General features: G+C 40.2%; 2 protein-coding genes across 3 annotated transcripts; one reads left to right on the top strand and one right to left on the bottom strand.

The window, feature by feature from the left end:
- Positions 1-10,972: 10,972 nt before the first annotated feature.
- Positions 10,973-13,922, top strand: SLC16A13 (solute carrier family 16 member 13). Its single transcript, XM_051995885.1, has 4 exons — positions 10,973-11,569; positions 11,706-11,849; positions 12,119-12,856; positions 13,468-13,922. Exons 1-4 carry the CDS (start codon positions 11,371-11,373, stop codon positions 13,689-13,691), a joined length of 1,305 nt encoding a protein of 434 aa, XP_051851845.1. The 5' UTR covers positions 10,973-11,370; the 3' UTR covers positions 13,692-13,922.
- A 750-nt stretch (positions 13,923-14,672) lies between these two features.
- On the bottom strand, positions 14,673-17,087 carry SLC16A11 (solute carrier family 16 member 11). 2 transcript variants are annotated; one of them, XM_051995883.1, is made up of 5 exons: positions 16,898-17,087; positions 16,378-16,585; positions 15,973-16,116; positions 15,067-15,828; positions 14,673-14,949 (listed from the first exon to the last, which is right to left on the bottom strand). In XM_051995883.1, the coding sequence occupies exons 2-5, from the start codon at positions 16,580-16,582 to the stop codon at positions 14,720-14,722; spliced, it is 1,341 nt and encodes a 446-aa protein (XP_051851843.1). In that variant the 5' UTR covers positions 16,583-16,585; positions 16,898-17,087; the 3' UTR covers positions 14,673-14,719. The 2 variants fall into 2 exon arrangements, with proteins under 2 accessions (XP_051851843.1, XP_051851844.1); XM_051995884.1 differs by lacking the exon at positions 16,898-17,087 and having other exon boundaries at positions 16,378-16,840.
- Between the last annotated feature and the right edge of the window lie 3,775 nt (positions 17,088-20,862).

Below are 20,862 nucleotides of genomic sequence, written 5' to 3'. Positions count from 1 at the left end.
CCAGGAATCAACATCATGATCTCAGACAAAGCAAATAGTAAAAATGTGTCAAGAGACAAACAAAGAAACTATGCCATAGTTTATTCAATTTATTAAAGACCTTCAACTTCCTGCTTTCCTTCCTGGAAAGAATAAAAATCTCTCTTAAGATTAAGGGGGGAAGACACTAGACATATCTAGTCTGCCTCTTTTTTAGCTATACATGTTTAGCCCATACTGGTGGGCCTTTATGTACAAGAAGCTCTAGACTTTCACTAGGCAAGAGGCTCACGTTCCAACTGAAAGCTAGCCAGTTGAGAGAATGAGATTATGCTAATCATGCCCCTACTTAATCCTCACGAGGTAGCTCAAAGCTATCCTCATTCTTTGAAGCCAAAAAGAAAAAGATATGGGGGTGAGGGGTGGGGAAAAGGGTTTATCCATTGAATCAGCAGTCAATGATGGAATTTAGTCACCTCCCTTAGCAAGCCCCTGAGTCATCAGTTCTGATGAAGCTCAGCAACCAATTAAAGGACTCTTTTTCATCATATGTGGCAACATTCTGCACATGGCTAGAAGAATTCTCTCCCAAGCTTCCATTCAGTATACTGGCAGAGAATGCCTGAACTTCCCTTGTCTAGCCTCAGTTACATAAGAGATGGAGTGCTTTGGGCACTTTTTCAAGCCCAAATAGAAATGGGCCACTAAATATGATTCCTACATTCCATTGCTATATGATATAGAAGATCATATAATAATTTTATTATTTTTTAAAATAATTTTTAATAATAATTTTTAAATAATAGTTTTTTATTTTTCAAAATACATGCAAAAAACTTAGAAGAACAAAGGATATTTTACCTCTTAGATCTGTGGAGAATTTGCGGCCAAAGAACTGAAGCTCATTATTGAACACAAAATAGATTATATTTTTATTATTATTATAATAAACATTTTAGCAAAATATTATATTTTATTTATAAATTGATTATGTTAAGGAGTGGGGGAAGGGAGGGAAATTTGGAACACAAGGTTTTGCAAGAGTTAATATTATAAAAATTATCCATGCATATCTTTTTAAAATTAAAAAGCTTTTAATAAAAACAAAACAAAATACAAATAAATATATTTTTCAACATTTACCCTTTTTTAAAATAGCTTTTTACTGACAAAACATATGCTAATTTTTCAATATTGACTCTTGCAAAAACTTCTGTTCCAACTTTTCCTCTCCTTTCCTCCATTCCCTTCCTTAGATGGCAGGTAGTCCCATACATGTGAAATATGTTAAAGTATATGTTAAATATAATATATGTATACATATTTATACAGTTGTCTTGCTACACAAGAAAAATTGATTTTAGAAAGAAGGTAAAAATAACCTGGGAAGAAAAACAAAGATGCAAGCAAACAATAACAGAAAGAGTATAAATGTTATGTTGTGGTCCACACTCATTTCCCAGTGTTCTTTTGCTGGGTGTAGCCAACATTTACCCTTGCAAAACCTTGTGTTTCATATTTTTCTCTCTCTCTCCCCACCTCCCATTGACAATAAACAATCCAATATAAGTTAAGATGTGCAATTCTTCTAAATATTTCCACATTTATCATACTGGAAGAAAAATCAAATTAAAAAAGGGGGAAAAATGAGAGAAAAAAAACAAGCAAGAAACAACATTTTTTATCCAAAAATTTTTGGAATTGTCTTGGATCACTGACCTGCTGAGAACCAAATCTTTCATAGTTGATCATCACACAATCTTGTTGTCACTGTGTACAATGCATTCCTGGTGCTTTTTCTTTCATTCAGCTTCAATTCATGCAAATCTTTCCAAAAGCCTTTCTAAAATTATCTTGTTCATCTTTTTAAAAAAGCTTTTTATTTTCAAAATATATGCATAGTTTTCAACATTCATCCTTGTAAAATCTTGTGTTCCAATTTTTTCTCCCTCCCTTCCTTAAAGAGCAATTAATCTAACATATATTAAACATATGTAAATCTTCTATGCATATTTCCATAATTATGCTGCACAAGAAAATCAGATTAAAAAGGAAAAAATGAGAAAGACAACAAAAACAAAAACAAAAAAGATGAAAATACTATGTTGTGATCCAAATTTCATCTCCACAGTCCTCATCTGGATGGCACTTTCTATCACAAGTTTATTGGAACTGGCCTGAATCACCTCATTATTGAAAAGAACCAAGTCCATCACAATTGGTCATCACATAAACATGTTGTACAATATTCTCTTACTTCTATTCACTTCTCTTAGCATCAGTTCATGTAAGTCTCTCCAGGCCTCTCTGAAATTATCCTGCTGATTGTTTTCTAAAACAATAACATAGAACAGTAACATTCCATTGCATTCATATCCCATAACTTACTTAGTCATTCCCCAACTGATGGGCATCTCACTCAGTTTCCAATTTCTTGCCACTACTAAAAGGGCTGCCACAAACATTTTTGCACATGAGTCCTTTTCCCTTTTTTATGATCTTTGGGATAAAGGCCAAGTAGAGACCCTGATGGAGTCAAAGATATGCATAGTTTGATAGCCTTCTGGGCATAGTTCCAAATTGCTTTTCAGAATGCTTGGTTCAGTTCACAACTCCACCAACAATGTATTAGTGTCCTAGTTTTCCCACATTTCCTCCAACATTCCTCATTGTCTTTTTCTGTCATCTTAGTCAATCAGAGAGGTGTATAAGTGGTACCTTGGAGTTGTCTTAATTTACATTTCTCTGAAATGCAAATTAAGACAACTCTGAGATACCACTACACACCTGTCAGATTGGCTAAGATGACAGGAAAAAATAATGATGAATGTTGGAGGGGATGCGGGAAAACTGGGACACTAATGCATTGTTGGTGGAGTTGTGAACGAATCCAACCATTCTGGAGAGCAATCTGGAATTATGCCCCCAAAATTATCAAATTGTGCATACCCTTTGATCCAGCAGTGTTTCTATTGGGCTTATATCCCAAAGAAATACTAAAGAAGGGAAAGGGACCTGTATGTGCCAAAATGTTTGTAGCAGCCCTGTTTGTAGTGGCTAGAAACTGGAAACTGAATGGATGCCCATCAATTGGAGAATGGCTGGGTAAATTGTGGTATATGAATGTTATGGAATATTATTGTTCTGTAAGAAATGACCAGCAGGATGAATACAGAGAGGACTGGCGAGACTTACATGATCTGATGCTAAGTGAAATGAGCAGAACCAGGAGATCATTATACACTTCGACAACGATATTGTATGAGGACATATTTTGATGGAAGTGGATTTCTTTGACAAAGAGACCTGAGTTTCAATTGATAAATGACGGACAAAAGCAGCTACACCCAAAGAAAGAACACTGGGAAACGAATGTGAACTATCTGCATTTTTGTTTTTCTTCCCGGGTTATTTATATCTTCTGAATCCAATTCTCCCTATGCAACAAGAGAACTGTTCGGTTCTGCAAACATATATTGTATCTAGGATATACTGCAACATATCCAACATATAAAGGACTGCTTGCCATCTAGGGGAGGGGGTAGAGGGAGGGAGGGAAAAAAAATCGAACAGAAACGAGTGTCAATATAAAGTAATTATTAAATTAAAAAATTAAATAAAAAAAAGATTTAGTGAAAAAAAAATTTACATTTCTCTGATCAATAGTGATTTAGGGCATTTTTTCATATGACTAGAAATGGCTTTAATTTCTTCATTTGAAAATAGTCTGTTCATAACCTTTGACCATTTATCAATTAGAGATATAAATTTGAGTCAATGCTCTACATATTTTAGAAATGAGACCTTTATCAGAGTTTTTGGATGTAAAATTTTTCCTCCAGTTTTCTGCTTCCCTTCTGCATTGGTTTTGTTTGTTCAAAAACTTTTTAATATAATCAAAATTATACATTTTGCATTTCATAATGTTCTCTAGTTCTTCTTTGGTCATAATTCCTTCCTTCTCCACAGATCTGAGAGGTAAATTATCCCTTGTTCTCCTAATTTGCTTATAGTATCATTCTTTATGTCTAAATCATCAACCCATTTTGATCTTATTTTGTTATAGGGTGTTAAGAGTTTGTTGATGCCTAGTTTCTGCCACTGTATGCTTTCTTAGTCGAAGTTTACCCTTAAAATCAAAAGACCTGCAAATATGGATAATTCTGTGTAATACGTGTTTCCTACCAAATCCCCATGGGAACATTTCTGTAGGCAAGACAATATCATTCAGATCTCAAGAAGGATTTTTATTGAGTTTAAGTCATAACTATGATTTTAACAGTATGGGGAACTCCTGGTAAAATATTTCCTCTGAATCCTTCCTGAAAAGGATGCATACATATAAAAATGTTTACACAGCTCTTTTCATAACAAAAAAAGGATGGAAACTGAAGGAGTACCCACCAAAAGTTATGGGATATGGTGATAATGGAGCCATAATGTACTATAAGAAATGATAAAGGGGACTGGCTTCAAAGAACCCTGAGATTTGTATGAGCTGATATAAAGGAAAGTAAACAGATTAGGAGAACAATTTATAATGTGACAACAATATTGTAAAGACAAACTACTTTGAAAGACTTAGGAACTTTGATCAAAACAATGGCCAACCACAATTCCAGGGACTGGTGATGAAACAAATGATTCCTCTCTAAATAGAAAGATCTTGGGCTCAGCATTAAAAGTGAGGTATTCACTTCAACAATGATATTGTATGAGGATGTATTCTGATGGAAGTGGATTTCTTTGACAAAGACTCAGTTTCAATTGATAAATGATGGACAGAAGCAGCTACACCCAAAGAAAGAACACTGGGAAACGAATGTGAACTATTTGCATTTTTGTTTTTCTTCCCGGGTTATTTTTACCTTCTGAATCCAATTCTCCCTGTGCAACAAGAAAATTGCTCAGTTCTGCAAACATATATTGTATCTAGGATATACTGCAACATAATCTAACATATATAGGACTGCTTGCCATCTAGGGGAGGGGGTGGAGGGAGGGAGGGGAAAAATCGGAACAGAAGCGAGTGCAAGGGATAATGTTGTAAAAAAATTACCCTGGCATGGATTCTGTCAATATAAAGTTATTATAAAAAATATTAAAAAAAAAACAAAGTGAAGTATTCACACACAGAGATGTTATATGTATATATAATACATAACTATATTATATATGTACATATATGTGTATATTATATACACAAACTTCAGGCCCCTTTCTGAGTTGTAGAATATTTATTTTATATCTCAAAGTCCCTCCCCTTATACATGTGTATGTTTATAATATTAATATTTACATACAGATATGCCTCAATCTGAACTGATTCTATGACCTGTGTATACACACACACACACACCCTTACCTGGATATGATAAGACTAATGCAGACAATTATACTACATATATTTGTAGCAGGTTTTGTATTTTTTGCTTTCTCAATTTGGAAGTGAAAAAAAAAAAAAAGGATTTTTTTTTTTTTAAAGAAAGATACTTCTGAGGTAGCTAGGTGGTGCAGTGGATGGAGCACCAGCCCTAAAGTCAGGAGGACCTGAGTTCAAATGTGACCTCAGACAATTAACACGTCCTACCTGTATGACCCTGGACAAGTCACTTAACCCCAATTGCCTCAGCCAAAGAAAAAGAAAAAAAAAAAATAAGAAAGACACTTCCTCTATCAATGCAAATGAACACCTTCTCTGGAATATTATATTGTATTATATTATTTTATGTTATATTATATCATATGAGTTGCCTGGAGATAGTGAAAGGTTAGATGACTCATACAGGATCACAGACCCAGTAGGTGTCAGAGGTGGAATGGGAACCTAAGACTTCCTGATTCCAAAACCAATTCTCTCTTCAACAATCTCTCCAGATTCTCTACAGGAAGTTTAACTGAAGTAAATCAGTCACTACAAGGAGAAGAATATAAATATCTTAGAAACCACATCCCCACAATTGACAGTAGAAGGTTAGGTCTCAGAGAAGTAACTGTTAACTACTCTGCTGATCTGGGTCAAGCAAGTTACTCAGCTGCTCGATGGGTTTCTCACTGGGTTCAACCTCTAGGAAGCAGTTTGTTTAGCCACTGGCTTGCTTCCAGACTGGACCCTGGACCAAGCAGGTCATTTGGCCACAGGGCAGCTGTTGCCTAACTAGGTTGAGCAGGTAATTCAGGTAATTTTCTCGCATCTCTACTAGATGGATTTCTTGGATTCTTGGATTCTCTGGATTCAATGAGAAGCCTCAAGTCTTCAACCACCTTCAGCCTCTGATTCAGTGGGTAGCAAGTTTTTTCTCTTAGATTCCCTCAAAACCTCAGAGAACTACCCTCTCTTTTAGGTAATCTTGCCTAATTCAAAGACAATTTCCAAGGTAATCCACCTGGCTTTTAGTAATCCAGCCGCAAAAATCTGCCTTCTTACCTTTTTATCCCCAACTGCAACTGAAACCTAAAGAAAAATAAAACTAATTACAAAAAAGTATAGTTAATCAAAACAAATTTCCTTTTTTTTTTGCTATGTCCAAAACCAAATCTGTCTCATTCTGTACTCTTAAGTCCTTCACCTTTCTATCAGAAGGTAGGTAGCATGTTTCATAATTCATAATCATAAATATTAAATTATGTATGAATTATGGAATTGTGGTTGCCTATTACACTGATAAAAGTTCCTAATTCTTTCAAAGTTGTTTGCTTTTACAACATGGGTGTCATAGTATAAATTGTTCATTTTACTCTATCAGTTCATACAAAATTTTAAATATTTCTCTGAAACCATCTCCATTATTATTATAGCATTTCATAATATTTATATACCATAATTTGTTCATCGATTCCCCATTTTATGGTTACCCCTCAGTTTCTAATTCTTTGCCACCACAAAAAAAGCCATAAATTATTCTGTCCATTCTTAATTTGCTCCCCTAGTTCTCCCTCCTGCCTTGTCCCCTTTTCTATTTCCCCACTAATTGAATTATGCTTTTGTGCTCAACAGTGTGTGTGTATGCGTGCATTTTTCCATCCTTGAACCAGATCAGATAAGTTGTTTAGTCTTCCAATCATGTCCACACCTCCACTATCCTTCATTATCTCCCCAAATCTGTCCAAATTCATGTTAATTGTTTCCATGATACTATCTATCTCATCCTTTGTCCCTTTTCCTTTTACCTTCAATGTTTCCCACCATCATAGTCTATTTTAATGAGTCCTATCTTCTCATTATATAGCCAAAGTATTTCAGCTTCAGCTTCAGTATTTGACTTTCCAGTGAATAGCCTGAATTAATTTCTTTCATATTGACTGCTTCGATCTCTTTGCTCTCACAGGAATTCTCAAAAGTCTTCTCCAACACACGATTCAAAAGTATCAATTCTGCAGTGCTCAGCTTTCATGCCAGTGGGCAAGTGTTTAATTTCATGGCTGTATTTGCTATTTGTGATCTTTGAGCCCAAGAATATGAAATCTTATACTTTCTTTTCTTCTCTATTTGCCAGGAAGTGATGGGACCAATTACTAAAATTTTATTTTATTTTTTATGTTAAGCTTCAAGCCAGCTATTTTTCTTTCCTTTTTTCTTTCTTCCTTCCTTCCTTTCTTTCTTCCTTCTTTCCTTTCTTTCTTCTCTTTCCTTCTTTTCCCCAGAGACTCATCTTCCAATATTATCTCTTTTATTATTTTAGTATTATCCATGGAGTTCTCTTGGCAAAGATACTGGAGTGGTTTGCTATTTTCTTCTCCAGTGGATTACTTTTTGTCAGAATTCTCATTATCACTTATCTGATTTGGGTAGCCCTACTTGGCATAGCTCATGGTTTTATTTTATTCATTTAATTTATTTTTCTTAGAGGGCTCTGCTACACAAATAGCATTGCCATATATTACCTACCTCGTTTTCTTTTAATTTTTTAAAAACTTATTTTTGTGAGGCAATTGGGTAATTCCAATTTTGATTTGTCTGTGGTCACACAGCCTGGTCTAATTTGACCCCTGATGATGACATATGTATCATCTTCTCTATATTTGAATCTAGACAGTTTTATACTTTAGTTCCTTGCCATTCATTGTTCATTGATGGTTATCTTTTGATATTTCTCTTAACTCCTGTATTTGAACTACAAAGTTTCTATCCATCTCTAATCTTTTCATCAAGAATATTTGGAAATCTTCCATTTCATTAATTGTCTATCCACCATTTCTTTTGTATCATGCTAAATTTTTCTGGGAGAGTTATTCTTGGCTGTAAGCCCATATCCTTTGCCTTCTAGAATGTTGTACTCCAAGTTCTTTGCTTCTTCATAATGGTAGATGTTAAATTATGTATGAACCTGACCAAATCTCCTTGGTAGTTAAGTTTTTTCTTTCTGTTTATTTGCAGTTTATTGCAGTTTATTTCTTTGACCTGGAAAATTTGGATTTTGACAATGATATTTCCAAGAGATTTTTTTATTTCTAAATCCCCCGCCCCAACCTCTAGTCCCAAAATATCTGGGCAGTTTTCTTTTAAGTTTTCTTGAAATATGATGTCTAGGCTCTTCTTTTGGGCATGGCATTCAGATAGTCCAATGATTCTTAACTTTTTTTTGCCTTGATCTGTTTTTCTGGGTCAGTTATTCTTGTTATATCTTACATTTTATTCTGGTTTTTTTTTCAAAACTTTTTTCTTGTTGTCTCATGGAATCTTTGGCTTTTATTTGGTCCATTTTAATTTTCAAAGAGTTGTGACTTGGGTAAGTTTTTACATGTGCCCCTCTACATAAAGACAAAGCACCTTATGTGTCAAACTGTTAATTTCCTTTCCTATTCTTTTGTCCATAATTCTCATTTTTTTAGTTTTTTATAATAGCTTTTTATTTTTCAAAATACATGCAAAGATAGTTTTCAACATTCACCTTTGAGAAATCTTGTGTTTCATATTTTTCTCACCTCCCTCCTTCCCCTAGACAGCAAGCAATCCAATATAGGTTAAGCAAGTGCAATTCTTCTAAATATTTCCACATTTATTATGCTGTACAAGAAAAATCAGATCAAAAAGGGAAAAAAGTGAGAGAAAAACAACTACAACAAAAAGTGAAAATACTATGTTGTGATCCACATTCAATCTCCATAGTTCTCTCTCTGAATGCAGATGGCTCTCTTCATTGGAATTAGCCTGAAACACCTCAATGTTGAAAAGAGTCAAGTTCATCACAGTTGATCATCATATAATCTTGTTGCTGTGTATAATGTTCTTTTGGTTATTCTATCACTTCACTTCTTAGCTCACATTTATTTTCCAGATTTTCCCCAAGTGTTCTTTTTTCATTAATAATAAAAATATTTTTAACTCTTAAGAAAACCAAAACTCATCTTTTTCAGGAATTAGAATTTGAATTTAAGATGGGTATTCCTCAGTGATTTTCCCGTGGGGTCCTAGCTTTTAGCTCGTGCCTTGGAGTGCAAGGATTTTCTCAGTTCTCCCCACCCCACTGGCCCAGCCGCCTTCCACAGATCACCCGACCTTAGTTGCTTGGTGAAGAAGAAAATGCTTGTAGATGTTTTAGAATCATTCTCCTTTTCTGGGTATCTTAAGCTTTCCTATAACCATAATAGCATAATTCCCATGTCTACAAAAGTTTTTAGAAACCTTAATAAGGGACATAAATAAAGCAAATTATCCAGAGAGCATTTAAAGATTAAACTAGAAGGAGGAAAGCTGACAGGAAAAACATTGGAACAATTTCTCAAGATTTCTATTATAAACTATATTATTAATAAGAGTGGAAATATCAAATTTGAACTTTAAATCATAGTCCCAAATACACTGCATTAGAAAATAAAAAGGGCACAAAGAAAACAAAGATGGGAAAAGCACACACAGAATATGCCCCTCCTTGCTTAAGGTCACAGTTTTGAAGATGTTGAGGGAAAAATTACTTCTCAAGCTATCAGGATAGTGCCTTCACCTTAACCTTTTCCCCAAAACATGGATATTACCTCTTACTTAAACAACATTCAGAAAAATCAGCAATTACCAACTCGTTTTACTTTCCCCTCCTTACAAAGTAATAAGCACAATCTACAATCCTATTTGTCTTATAAATATTGGATACAAGAAACCTTCGAGTCAATCTCCCTGAGCCTCAATTTTCTCTGCTAAAATAGATATCTTATCGGTGTCTAGTTCAAGCAATTGTAAGGATTTATTAGGATTAACTTTGTGAAAGTAACTTAAAAAAAAAACTTTTAATAAACAAAATCTTTTCTTTCCCTTCTCTCCTCCTCTGACGTAAAAACAAAAACAAAACCCTTGTAACAGATATAGTCAAGCAACACAAATTCCTTGCACATCTGACACATCCAAAAAAGTCTTATTCTAAACAGTATTGTTGTGGTGGTATATATTGTTTTAGGGCTCCATATCAGTTCTTACAACTCTTCCCAAATTTCTCACCCATAATCTCAGCCATCCTGATGAAAGCACGGAGGATGCATAATTATTAATTTTGAAGTCTGAGGACTTTAGATTCAGCTTATTGGTTGTACTATGCTGGAGCTAGCTCCTAGATCCCAAGGTTAAATTGTCATCTTGAGCATTTACATCTCCGAAATCGGCAGCCGTTGCAAATTAGGACCTGGATTATCTCTTTTTTATTGCCTAGATTTGTGAAAGTGTCGGAAAAAATGTTAATAAAGCGGTTTAAATTCTGGTGTCCTGACTACATTCCCTACTACCACCACCTAGGAGATGGTTGTTAAATATTTACCAGCACTCTGTACTGGGTACCGCTACCTTCAGTTACGTGAAGAACCTTCTTATCTAGAGGAACCTTAGAACTCCTTGGTCCAGTGATTTTCCCGTCGGGTCCTAGCTTGCAGCTCGTGCCTTGGAGTGCAAGGATTTTCTCAGTTCTCCCCAGCCCACTGGCCCAGCCGCCTTCCACAGATCACCCGACCTTAGTTGCTTGGCGAAGAAGAAAAGCTATAGGTGATACGGGGGAAAGAGGCGTGTCTTGCTCCGAAGCCTCACCCTCTCCAGGGACTAAAAAGCCAGACCTCGCTGAACCGGACTTCCTCCCTTGGAGCGGGTTGGATCCGTCTCCCTTTTCTACTTTAGTGGTTTCGCGCTCTGCTGTGGTGGGGAGTTGAGGGGTGCGGAGTGTTAAGTGGTGGGAGGCTACCGCCTCAGTGTGCACCTATCCCAAACTTATTCTTGGCGGGCGGGGGACGAATAGCTGGAGCTGCCTTCCCTTTCCCCTTTCCTCCCATCCCCTAGGGTCGCCCCTGTCCTGCTTCCCCCAACTTGTAGACAGCGTGTGGGCTTGCTTTAGCTAGCGTGGGCTTAAATCAGCCAGGGCGCAACCTTTGGAATTGTGCGTCCACCCTTTACGCTACCTCCTTGCTGTTTGGGGGATGGCCTGCTCCGTCGAGCCCCCCGATGGGGGTTGGGGGTGGATAGTGGTCCTTTCAGCCTTTTTCCAGTCAGCGCTGGTGTTTGGGGTGCTGCGATCTTTCGGCGTCTTCTTCTTGGAGTTCGTGTCGGCATTCAAAGAGCCAGCGATGCGGGTCTCTTGGATCACCTCCATTGGGATCGCCGTGCAACAGTTTGGGAGTACGGAGGGCAGGGACAAGGCTGAGGGAAAAGGGCTGGATACCCGCTTCTCCGAGGGGCGACAGGGCGAGAGCTTGAGACCCCTGGCTCTTCTCCGAAAAACCTGCCTGTAGCTTCCCTCCCTCCACGTCTCCAGGCCCCGTGGGCAGTGCCCTGAGTACCCAGTTCGGCCCTCGGCCCGTGGTGATGACAGGGGGGATCTTGGCTGCTTTGGGTCTGATGCTGGCCTCATTTGCGACCTCCTTGACCCACCTCTACCTTAGCATCGGCCTGATCTCTGGTGACTATGTGTGGTAGGGGTTGGGGAAGCTGGGCAAGGGAGGATTGCCTGGGTCTTCTGTTGGGTTCTGGAGTCCCATGTTCTCCCAATCTGTGCCCCCTTGAAGGAGATAATTAAGGAGGGGGCCAGGACCTCACCGGAAGACTGGAAGAATCAGGCAGGAATCAAGTGTGGACTGCCTTGGCCCAGAGAAAACAGAACATAAAGGCTGTATCTATGCCTGAGCCTGCTGAGCCCTTATCTTTCTTTGTTTTTCCCCTTTCTGGCAGGTGCTGGCTGGGCCCTGACCTTCACCCCCACCCTGGCCTGCCTCTCCAGATACTTCTCCAAGCGTCGCTCACTGGCCACAGGATTAGCACTGACTGGCATAGGCCTCTCTTCTTTTGTCTTTGCCCCCTTCTTCCAGTGGCTTATCACCTATTACGCATGGCGAGGTGCTCTTCTCTTGGTAGCTGCTCTGTCCTTACACCTTGTGGCCTGTGGGGCCCTCCTTCGGCCTCTCAGACTGGCAGAAGATCCTAGTGTGGGAGGCCCGGCGGCTCAGTTGGTCTCCCTGCTTCGCCATGGCCCCTTTCTGTGTTACACTGCTGCCCTGACCCTGATCAATGCTGGCTACTTTATCCCTTATGTTCACCTTGTGGCACACGCCCAGGATTTGGGTTGGGATCCGCTGCATGCAGCCTTTCTCCTGTCCTTAGTGGCTGTGGCAGACTTGACAGGACGAGTGTTCTCAGGATGGCTGGGGGATGTGAGCCCAGGGCCTGTGGTTCAGCTGCTGGCACTGTGGTCTTTTCTGGCAGGGATGGCATTGGCCTTGCTCCCTGTAGCACAGCAACCCTTGGTCCTCATGGTCCTAGCTATAGCCTATGGCTTCACTGCGGGGGCCCTGACCCCTGTGGCTTTCTCAGTTCTGCCTGAACTTGTTGGAGTTGGAAAGATATACATCGGCCTAGGACTGGTACAATTGGTAGAGAGCATTGGGGGACTGTTGGGGGCACCATTGTCAGGTAAGAGGGCTGGGGGGTGGTCTGAGTGACTAAGGTCACTAAGGAAAAAGAAAGTTGGGGAGTACCTGAGTCTCCAGATAATTATAAATTAGTGAAGAAAAAGGGTAGTGGGGTAGTGTGAGCTAACTGAGCTCTGGTAGCTTGTGCTTTTTGAAGGGATTACACAGGCTGCTAGGGTTAAAGTGCTCCTGAACTTCATTCCCTCTCTGGCTCTTGTCCTTCTGGACTTTGGCTTCAGATATGATCAAAGTCCTTAGGACTGGAAGAGAAGCCAGATGCGTTTAAGGGGCATCTAGAGCCTAGAGCCTGTTAATAGTTAATGGGAACAATGTGAATAGGAAGAATTGGCTAGTAGAGCTGAAAAGTGAGAGGCTGTGGAATTGTTTTTGTCCTGCTTCATTCCAAGCCCCCTTTGGGTTCTGAATAAGGAGTCATCCTAAGATTTTCTTCTTTATTGTCCTATGCAGAGGCAGGAGGATGGCTTTGATGATGCAGGAAATCATTTATTGTATAAACCTGAGAAGTGGTGGCTGGAATGTTGCCAATTAATCTGTTGTTCGGAATGGATTTTAACCCATCTGTTCCCTCTCTCCCTCTCTTTTCTGTTCTAGGCTACCTCCGAGATTTGACAGGAAGCTACACAGCTTCCTTTGTGGTGGCCGGAGGCTTCCTTCTCAGTGGAAGCATGGTGCTTTGTACCCTTCCTGGTTTCTTCTTCTGCTTCTTCCTACCTTCTGCCTCAGAACAATATTCTATGACAAAATCACTGGAAGCCAGAGTCTCCCCCAACAGGGCTGAGTATGAAGAAGGAAGTCCAGAGGTCCAGGATCCTTAACTTAGATAAGATTCCAGCAATTCCTCATCTTCATCTTCTTCACCACATCCTCCACCCCCTATCTTAGCTATTTATATCTGTATCTCTGTGCTTCCTTGGGAGCAATTGATAGTAAGGTCTTACCCAATTTGCTGTGTTTTTAAAGACCTTTTTTTGTTGCTTATGTTGTAACTCTTCCCTCTCCCATACCCTCCTGTTGTCTTCAACTCTCTAAAGACCACATAAATTCAAGGCTCTCTACTGTTTTTCTTCCCCTTACTTCCACTAACAGTCTAAAACTATGGATCAAAGACCCATGGCAAGGATTTGTCTGATACCTTTTATCTGGCCTCAGTTATCTTAGCCTCTTTGAATATCCCACTTTAGGACTGAGGAAAATCAAGACATAAGTGTGTCTCTGATGACAAGAGAAGACAGATGAGGATAGCTGGTGATAGATGATTGAGCTCATGGCTTGAGTACTTAGGATGCCTGTTTATCCTGTCTCCAGGGCTGGGATGTCCTGAACTATTCTAGATCAGACTTTGCTCTCTGTACTATGGGTCCTTTTTTATTTTTGCTGCCTCTTTTTCTGAAGAAGGGAGGGCTACTGGATCAAAAGAAAGGATAAATTGATAAAATGCTGTAAAGTCCTAGTGGGGTAAGAAGCTGAAGATGGGAAGAGAGCAGAGGGAAAACACCATGATGTCTAGGATCCTGCTTAGAGATCAGGGTGAAATCATATGTATCCTGATCATTCTCCTTGTTGAAAACCAAGATTTTTTTCCCTTGGCACCACCCAAGGTAGGGGTAGAAAGGAGGTCAATGTTCTTCAGAGGCTTATCTGTTAGGTTAGTATCTTATCCCTCATACTTGGCTTCCTCAATTTGGGAGTTCCCTGTATCTAATAATATAGGGTCTCCCATCCCTCTTCTCCATCCCACTTATAATTTCCTCCACGTTTTTTAGGTTGTCTATGGGGTTTGAACATAGAGGAAAAGGGAGTTGGTAGTAATTTTATTTGGAGGGAAAGGGGAAAGAATAAGGAGTCAACAATTAGTATTTGAAAAGGAATGAGGATCTTTTGGGGAACCCAGGGCACTTTCAGGAGAGGGAAGGAGTTCTCCCTGCTCAGCAGAAGGGGTTGGAGGAGGCGGAGTAGGATGACAGGGAGGCAGGGCACCAGGGAGCATCAAGTAGATGAAGCTGCCAGAAAGGATGAAGGAGCCACAGACAAGGAAGGAAGCTTTAAAGTCACCTGTCACATCCCGAAGGAAACCTGTGTAATAGGAGAGAAGAAGCATGGGAAGATTAAAAATTTCTCTCCTCAAGGGAAGGAAGGGACTCAGAGGAGGAAAAATGAGACGGGATCATCTTTTGTGCCTGATTCCCTTACCTGAAAGTGGTGGACCTAGGAGTCCTCCCAGGCTCATCAGCATCATCACCAGCCCTGTGGCCTGCAAGATGCCCCCAAGCCCTACAAGACCAGGAAGAACACCAAATACCAGTGGAGCAAATGCACCTGCACTCATTCCATAAGCTCCGGCTGCTGCCAGTAGGGGTCCCCCCCACCCTTCTTCTTGTTCCTGCACTAACCCCACTGCCACCAGCCCCAGCCCAGTCAGTGCCCCAGTCATGGCCAGCAATCGTGGGAGAGGGATCCAGCCATGGTCTGCCAGCCACCCAGAGACCAGTCGGGTTCCCGCATCCCCTACTGCTGCCCCAGCAACCACTAGAGCTGCCCCATATCCTCCAAGCCCAAGGTCCAGAGCATGGGGGGCAAGGTGCACATAGGGAATGAAATAGCCAAGGCCCACCAGGGTTGTGCCCAGTGCAAACACAGCAAAGGCAGAGTGGGTGAACAGGGTGAGACCAAGAGCATCAAGGGGACTGTGGGGTGGGGTAATAGGATCTCCAGAGAGAGGCAAGGGCCGGAGCAGGGCCCCACAGGGGGTGAGATGGAGGGTGGTGGCCCCAAGCAGGAGCAGGGCGCCTCGCCAACCAAAGGCATCGAGGAGGAGTTGTAGAACTGGGGCCAGGAGCAAGGAGGCTACCCCGTTGCCAGTCAGGGCCAGCCCCACAGCCAGGACCCTGCGCTTGGAGAAGTATCGAGAAACGGTACCCAGGGCTGGGGCAAACACCAGAGCCCAGCCAGAGCCTACAGAAAAGAGTACAGCTAGAGTCAGTGCCCCAGCCCTTACTGCCTCTGGGGATTCAGGCACACTGTCCTGACCTCCACCTGCCCCAAGGTCCCCCTCTCAAGGAATGCTGGTACCCCACTTCCCTCCTTCTCCCACCTCACCCGCGAGAAGGCCAAGGCTGAGGTAGAGGTGCAGGAGGCTGCTGGCAAAGGCTGAGAGAATGAAGCCAAGGGAAGTGATGAGACCTCCTACCATCACCACAGGACGTGCCCCCCAACGTGTACTCAGGGCACTGCCCACTGGGCCTGGGAGAGGTGGGGATTGGAGTCAGTTCTGGAATGCCCCACTTTTGCTTGGGATTTTCCAAACCCTCCTCACCCAACCGTGCCCCACCAAAACCACCCTTCTGCAATGTTTCCCCCCACTTTTGTCTTCTAGACTAGTAGCTGGATTAACTCTTGGTCTCTTCTTAACTATGCCCTTTGCTGTCTCTTCTGAGCTACAATTTGGGTCTTACTGAAGTCTTAAAATCATCTGCTTGCCCTCCCCCTATCCTTCTTGCTTACTGGCAGCCTGCTGCACAGCCAGAGTGATGGCACTGATCCACGAAGTGTCTTGGGTACTTTGGTCAAAGTACTCTGCTAAGGCAGGGAGAGCAAGGCCCAAGGATCGGAGCAGCCCATAGGAGAGCCCGTTCACCACAAATGCGGAGCCTGCCACCACCCAGCCCCAGCCCCCATCAGGGGGTCTGGCTAGTGGAGAAGGTGTCATTGCCTGTGGGAGCAGAAATTGGAAATGAGAAAATGACAGCCCAGGAGGAATAGGAAGGATTAGGACCCCACCACTCTGTGTCTTGACTCCTCCTTAAAGAGCAGATGTTAGGACTCGATTCCCTCCAATGGGAAGGAACACCCCTGTGGTTGTGAGGAAAAGGAGTTGGCGAAGCCTACGGTAGGTGCTGGAGCCTCAGAGCCAAACACCCAGCTCCTTTTTGTAGAAATGAGGAAAAGGAAAAGAAGGAATGAGGTGGAAGATATCTGGGAACTCCATTCTCCAATCAATACCCTTCCTTCTCCCCTCACTTACCTTCAGTATTCTGTCTGATTAGAGGGAGAGAGAAAGATGATCCTCTTCCCACTTGTGCCCAGAGGAGGTCAGAAGCCTGGAAAGGAAGAACAGCAACAGAACTGAATTAGACAGCTTCTTCCTCTGTAAACAGAAGTTACCCTGAGGGACCAAACCACCTGGGCAAAGATAAGGAAGGAGAAGGTACAGCAGAGTAGGGTGGGAGTGGACCAGGGCTGCCAACCAATCACAGGAGAAAAACAGTAAGTCTAAGAGTTGAGTTCCACGGGGATTAAATTACTTCTCTTGTATGGAAGGAAAGTCCTTTCCAGTTTCTCATACATCCACTCATCTGCTCTTGATTTTGCAACGAAGAGTAGAGTGGTTTACAAAACCCAAAATGCATTTTTGGTCCAGGAACAGACATAGACTGATAAGATTTTAGATATAGCTAAGACTAATCTTATATGTAAGTGCCATGTAGTTTAACACCTTTATATAAAAGAGGGGGAAACTGAAGCCAACTTGAAATATCACCATGTCATTCACAGGGCCAAGACTAAAAAATAGATCTTTAGGTATCTACTACTTAGTTCAGGAGTAGGTGAAACTCAGGTATCGTTGGCAAATTAATAAATTATTGAGTTATTTCACTCAGAAATATTTCACTTATTTTATGTAAATGATGAGATAGACACAGGTGAGAAAGGCAGAGGAACTGATTGTCTCCAAAGTTCCAATTCTGGAAATGCACAGCCAAGAGCAAAGCAGTAGAAAGCATTAATGTCATTATGTCTATAGCATCCCATCTGTTCCTCCTTTTCCTCCTCCCAAAGAGTCATTCCATGTGACAAATAGTATTTTTTGGAGAGAAAAAAAATCAGCATAGATTGATATATCAAAAAAGTTCCAAAATGTGAGCAATATGTAACACCTGTGGTTCTACCATCTCCACAAAAGGGGTAGGAATATCTTATCTCTTTATTTGAATCCCGATCTTTAAAATTTTGTTATATTTATTTTTGATTTTTTTCTATGTTGTTTTTCCATTTTCATTGTTGTAGTTGTTGAGCATATTATTTTCTTGACCCTACTTACTTCATTGCATCAGATCACATAGATCTTTCTGTGCTTTTATGTGTATACATAATTTCTTATAGCACACATTTTGTTTAGTCATTTCCTAAATATTGGGCATCTATTTTGTTTCCAATTCTTAACTATCATGAAAAGTGCTGCTATACATATTTTAGAGTACATGGGAATTTTTTTGTTTGTCAATGGCTTCCTTGAGATTTAAGTTCAGCAATAGAGTCTGTTCTTCAAAAGATATGTCACTTTTGTCACTATTTTCATAACATCACATTTTTTAAAAATTGTTGTACCAGTGTGGAGCCAAGATGTCAGAGTAAAAGCAGGGACTTGCTGAAGCTCTCTCCCTAACCTTTCCAAATACCCTTAAATAATGATTCTAAACAAATTCTAGAGTTTTAAAATCCACAAAAAGATGAAGTGAAGCAATTTTCTAGCCAAAACAACTTTGGCAGGAAAGGTCTGTGGTACATTGGTGAGAGAGAATGCAATACAGTGCTGATGGGACTAGTTGCAGATCCTTGTAGAGAGTCACAAATAGTGGGGGAACTCTGGGTGAGGTATAAGACCCTTCAGTCCAGAGGGAACCTGGTGACAATGTCTGGTTCGGCTCCCCATCTCTCCTACAGGCTCTCAGCCTTCCTGAGAAGTCAGGGAGAGCATGACCATCTGTGTTCTGCTAGAAGCAAGGGACACTTACAGTAAAAAGGCAATAGCAGGGTGCTCATAGCTAACACTTGCACAGTGTGCAGTAGTGATATAATTGTACTACGGTATTTAGAGGCTGAGAGGACTTGAAATAAACAGACTCCATGATTGGCCATCCTTGTAGGTCCCTGCTTCATCACTCCTCCACTAAGACCAAGGACTCGGGCTGATCCCAAGATTCTCCAGAGAGCTAGCTGGACCGTATATTTTGGAACCCCAGTGTGGGGGCTCTAAAAAGCACACTACAGACCCTGTCCCAGCACATCAAGAGCAGGCCTCATGACAACTGAATCACTGGCAGCAGTGGTAGTTTTCAGCCAATCTCAGCCCACAGATGGTAAGGGGATCAGACAATGTGTCAGAAAGAGATTTACAAAGGTCCCTTTACAAGACTTTGTTGTATGGCCTATACTTGCATGTGGATTGTGTCCTAGGTCTTCGTTCCAGTTCAAGGAGGAACACTAGCACATCTTTTTGTGAGTTCTGTTACTCTAGATTTTGTTTAGAGTCATTATTGCAGCCTCAGCAAGAGAGCAGAGACCCTGCTCACAGTTACAAGATTGAAAAGAATGCATGTAGTGACTCACAAACCAAAAGGTAGTACAGGAGAATAATAAACACCCCTCCCCAGATCATACCATCTTGTAAGAGCCAAAAATTTACAGGTCCCCAAAATTGTCTCTGAAAATGCCCATACACAAAAAGCCTGAAGGTTGGGACAGTGGTGTCTCCATAGAGAAAGCAGAGCTAGGCTGGAAAATGAAAAAAAAATGAGAAAAAAAATTCTGACTATACAAAGTTACTATGGTGACTCAGAAGAAGATAACAAAGATAACAAAGTCAAAATTCATGCAGCCAAACCTCACAAAAAATATGAAGTATTCTCAGGCCATGGAAGAGCTCAAAAAAAAATTTTTTTTAATCCAGTAAGAGATATATATATATGACAAATTGGGAAGAGAAATGAGAGTCATGCAAGAAAATCATGAAAAACAAGTCAACAGCTTGGTAAAGGAGACACAAAAATTGCTGAATAAAATAATACCTTATAAACAGAGTAGGTCAAATGATAAAAGAGGCACAAAAAATCTAATGAAGAGAAGAATATCTTAAAAAACAGAATTGGCCACATTCATTGAAGAGAACTCCTTAAAAAGCATTAAACAAAAAGAAAAGGAGGTACAAAAGCTCATTAAAGAACATAATTCCTTAAAAGTTAGAATTAGGCAAGTGGAAGCTAATGACTCATGAGATTAAGAAACAAACAAAATCAAAAGTATGAAAAAATAGAAGTGTGAAATATCTCATTGGAAAAACAATTGACATGGAAAATAGATCCAGGAGAGATAATTTAAGAATTATAAACTACATGAAAGTCATGATTTTAAAAAAAAGCCTATATATCATCTTTTAAGAAATTATCAAGGAAAACTGCCATGATAAACTAGAGAGTAAAAATAGAAATTCAAAGAATCCACAATCACATCCAGAAAGAGATCCCAAAATGAAAACTCCCAGGAATATTATAGCCAAATTCCAGCTCTTCCAGATGGATGAGAAAATACTGTAAACAGCCAAAAAGAAACAAATTAAGTTTCCTAGAATCACAGTCAGGATGACACAAGATTTAATAGCTTCTAAATCAGAGGATCAGAGGACTTGGAATATGATATTCCAAAGGGCAAAAGAGCTAGGATTACAATAGAGGACTTTTCAAGCATTCCTGATGAAAAGACTAGGGCTGAATAGAAAATCTGACTTTCAAATAGAAAATACAAAAGAAGCATAAAAAGGTACATAGGAAAGAGAAACCATAAGATATTTGACAAGGTTAAACTGTTTATATTCCTAAATGCGAAGATTGTAATGACTAAAGATTTTCTCATTATTAGGGCAGTTAAAAGGAGTATAGATAGACTGAAAGGAGAGGTGTGAGTTGAATATGAGGATATGGTTAGCTAAAAAATAATGTTAAGGATGAGAACTCACTAGGAGAAAGGGAAAGGGAGAGATAAAATTGGGTAAAATATCATACATAAAAGAGACAAGAAAAAGTTTTTAGAGTGAAGGAGAAACTGAGAGAAGGAGGAAGACAAGCACATGAAACTTCCTGTAACTGGCTCAAAGAAAGAATTATATATCCACTCAAAGTTGGGTATAGAAATCTATCTTACTGTATAAAAAAG

The sequence above is a fragment of the Antechinus flavipes genome, chromosome 4 (assembly GCF_016432865.1).
Source record: "Antechinus flavipes isolate AdamAnt ecotype Samford, QLD, Australia chromosome 4, AdamAnt_v2, whole genome shotgun sequence".
In the NCBI taxonomy this organism is placed as follows: domain Eukaryota; kingdom Metazoa; phylum Chordata; class Mammalia; order Dasyuromorphia; family Dasyuridae; genus Antechinus; species Antechinus flavipes.
Note: the sequence above shows the minus strand (reverse complement) of the source record. Positions and strands in the feature narration are given on the sequence as shown.

Excerpts from the sequence above, each read along its gene's own strand:
- SLC16A13 (XM_051995885.1), top strand. The coding sequence starts at position 11,371 with ATGGCCTGCTCCGTCGAGCCCCCCGATGGGGGTTGGGGGTGGATAGTG. Across the intron at positions 11,570-11,705 it reads CGCCGTGCAACAGTTTGGGA|GCCCCGTGGGCAGTGCCCTG; the intron begins GTACGGAGGGCA and ends CCACGTCTCCAG. Across the intron at positions 12,857-13,467 it reads GTTGGGGGCACCATTGTCAG|GCTACCTCCGAGATTTGACA; the intron begins GTAAGAGGGCTG and ends TTTCTGTTCTAG.
- SLC16A11 (XM_051995883.1), bottom strand. The coding sequence starts at position 16,582 with ATGACACCTTCTCCACTAGCCAGACCCCCTGATGGGGGCTGGGGCTGG. Across the intron at positions 15,829-15,972 it reads CAGCCTTGGCCTTCTCGCGG|GCTCTGGCTGGGCTCTGGTG; the intron begins GTGAGGTGGGAG and ends TCTTTTCTGTAG. Across the intron at positions 14,950-15,066 it reads CCTAGGTCCACCACTTTCAG|GTTTCCTTCGGGATGTGACA; the intron begins GTAAGGGAATCA and ends CCTATTACACAG.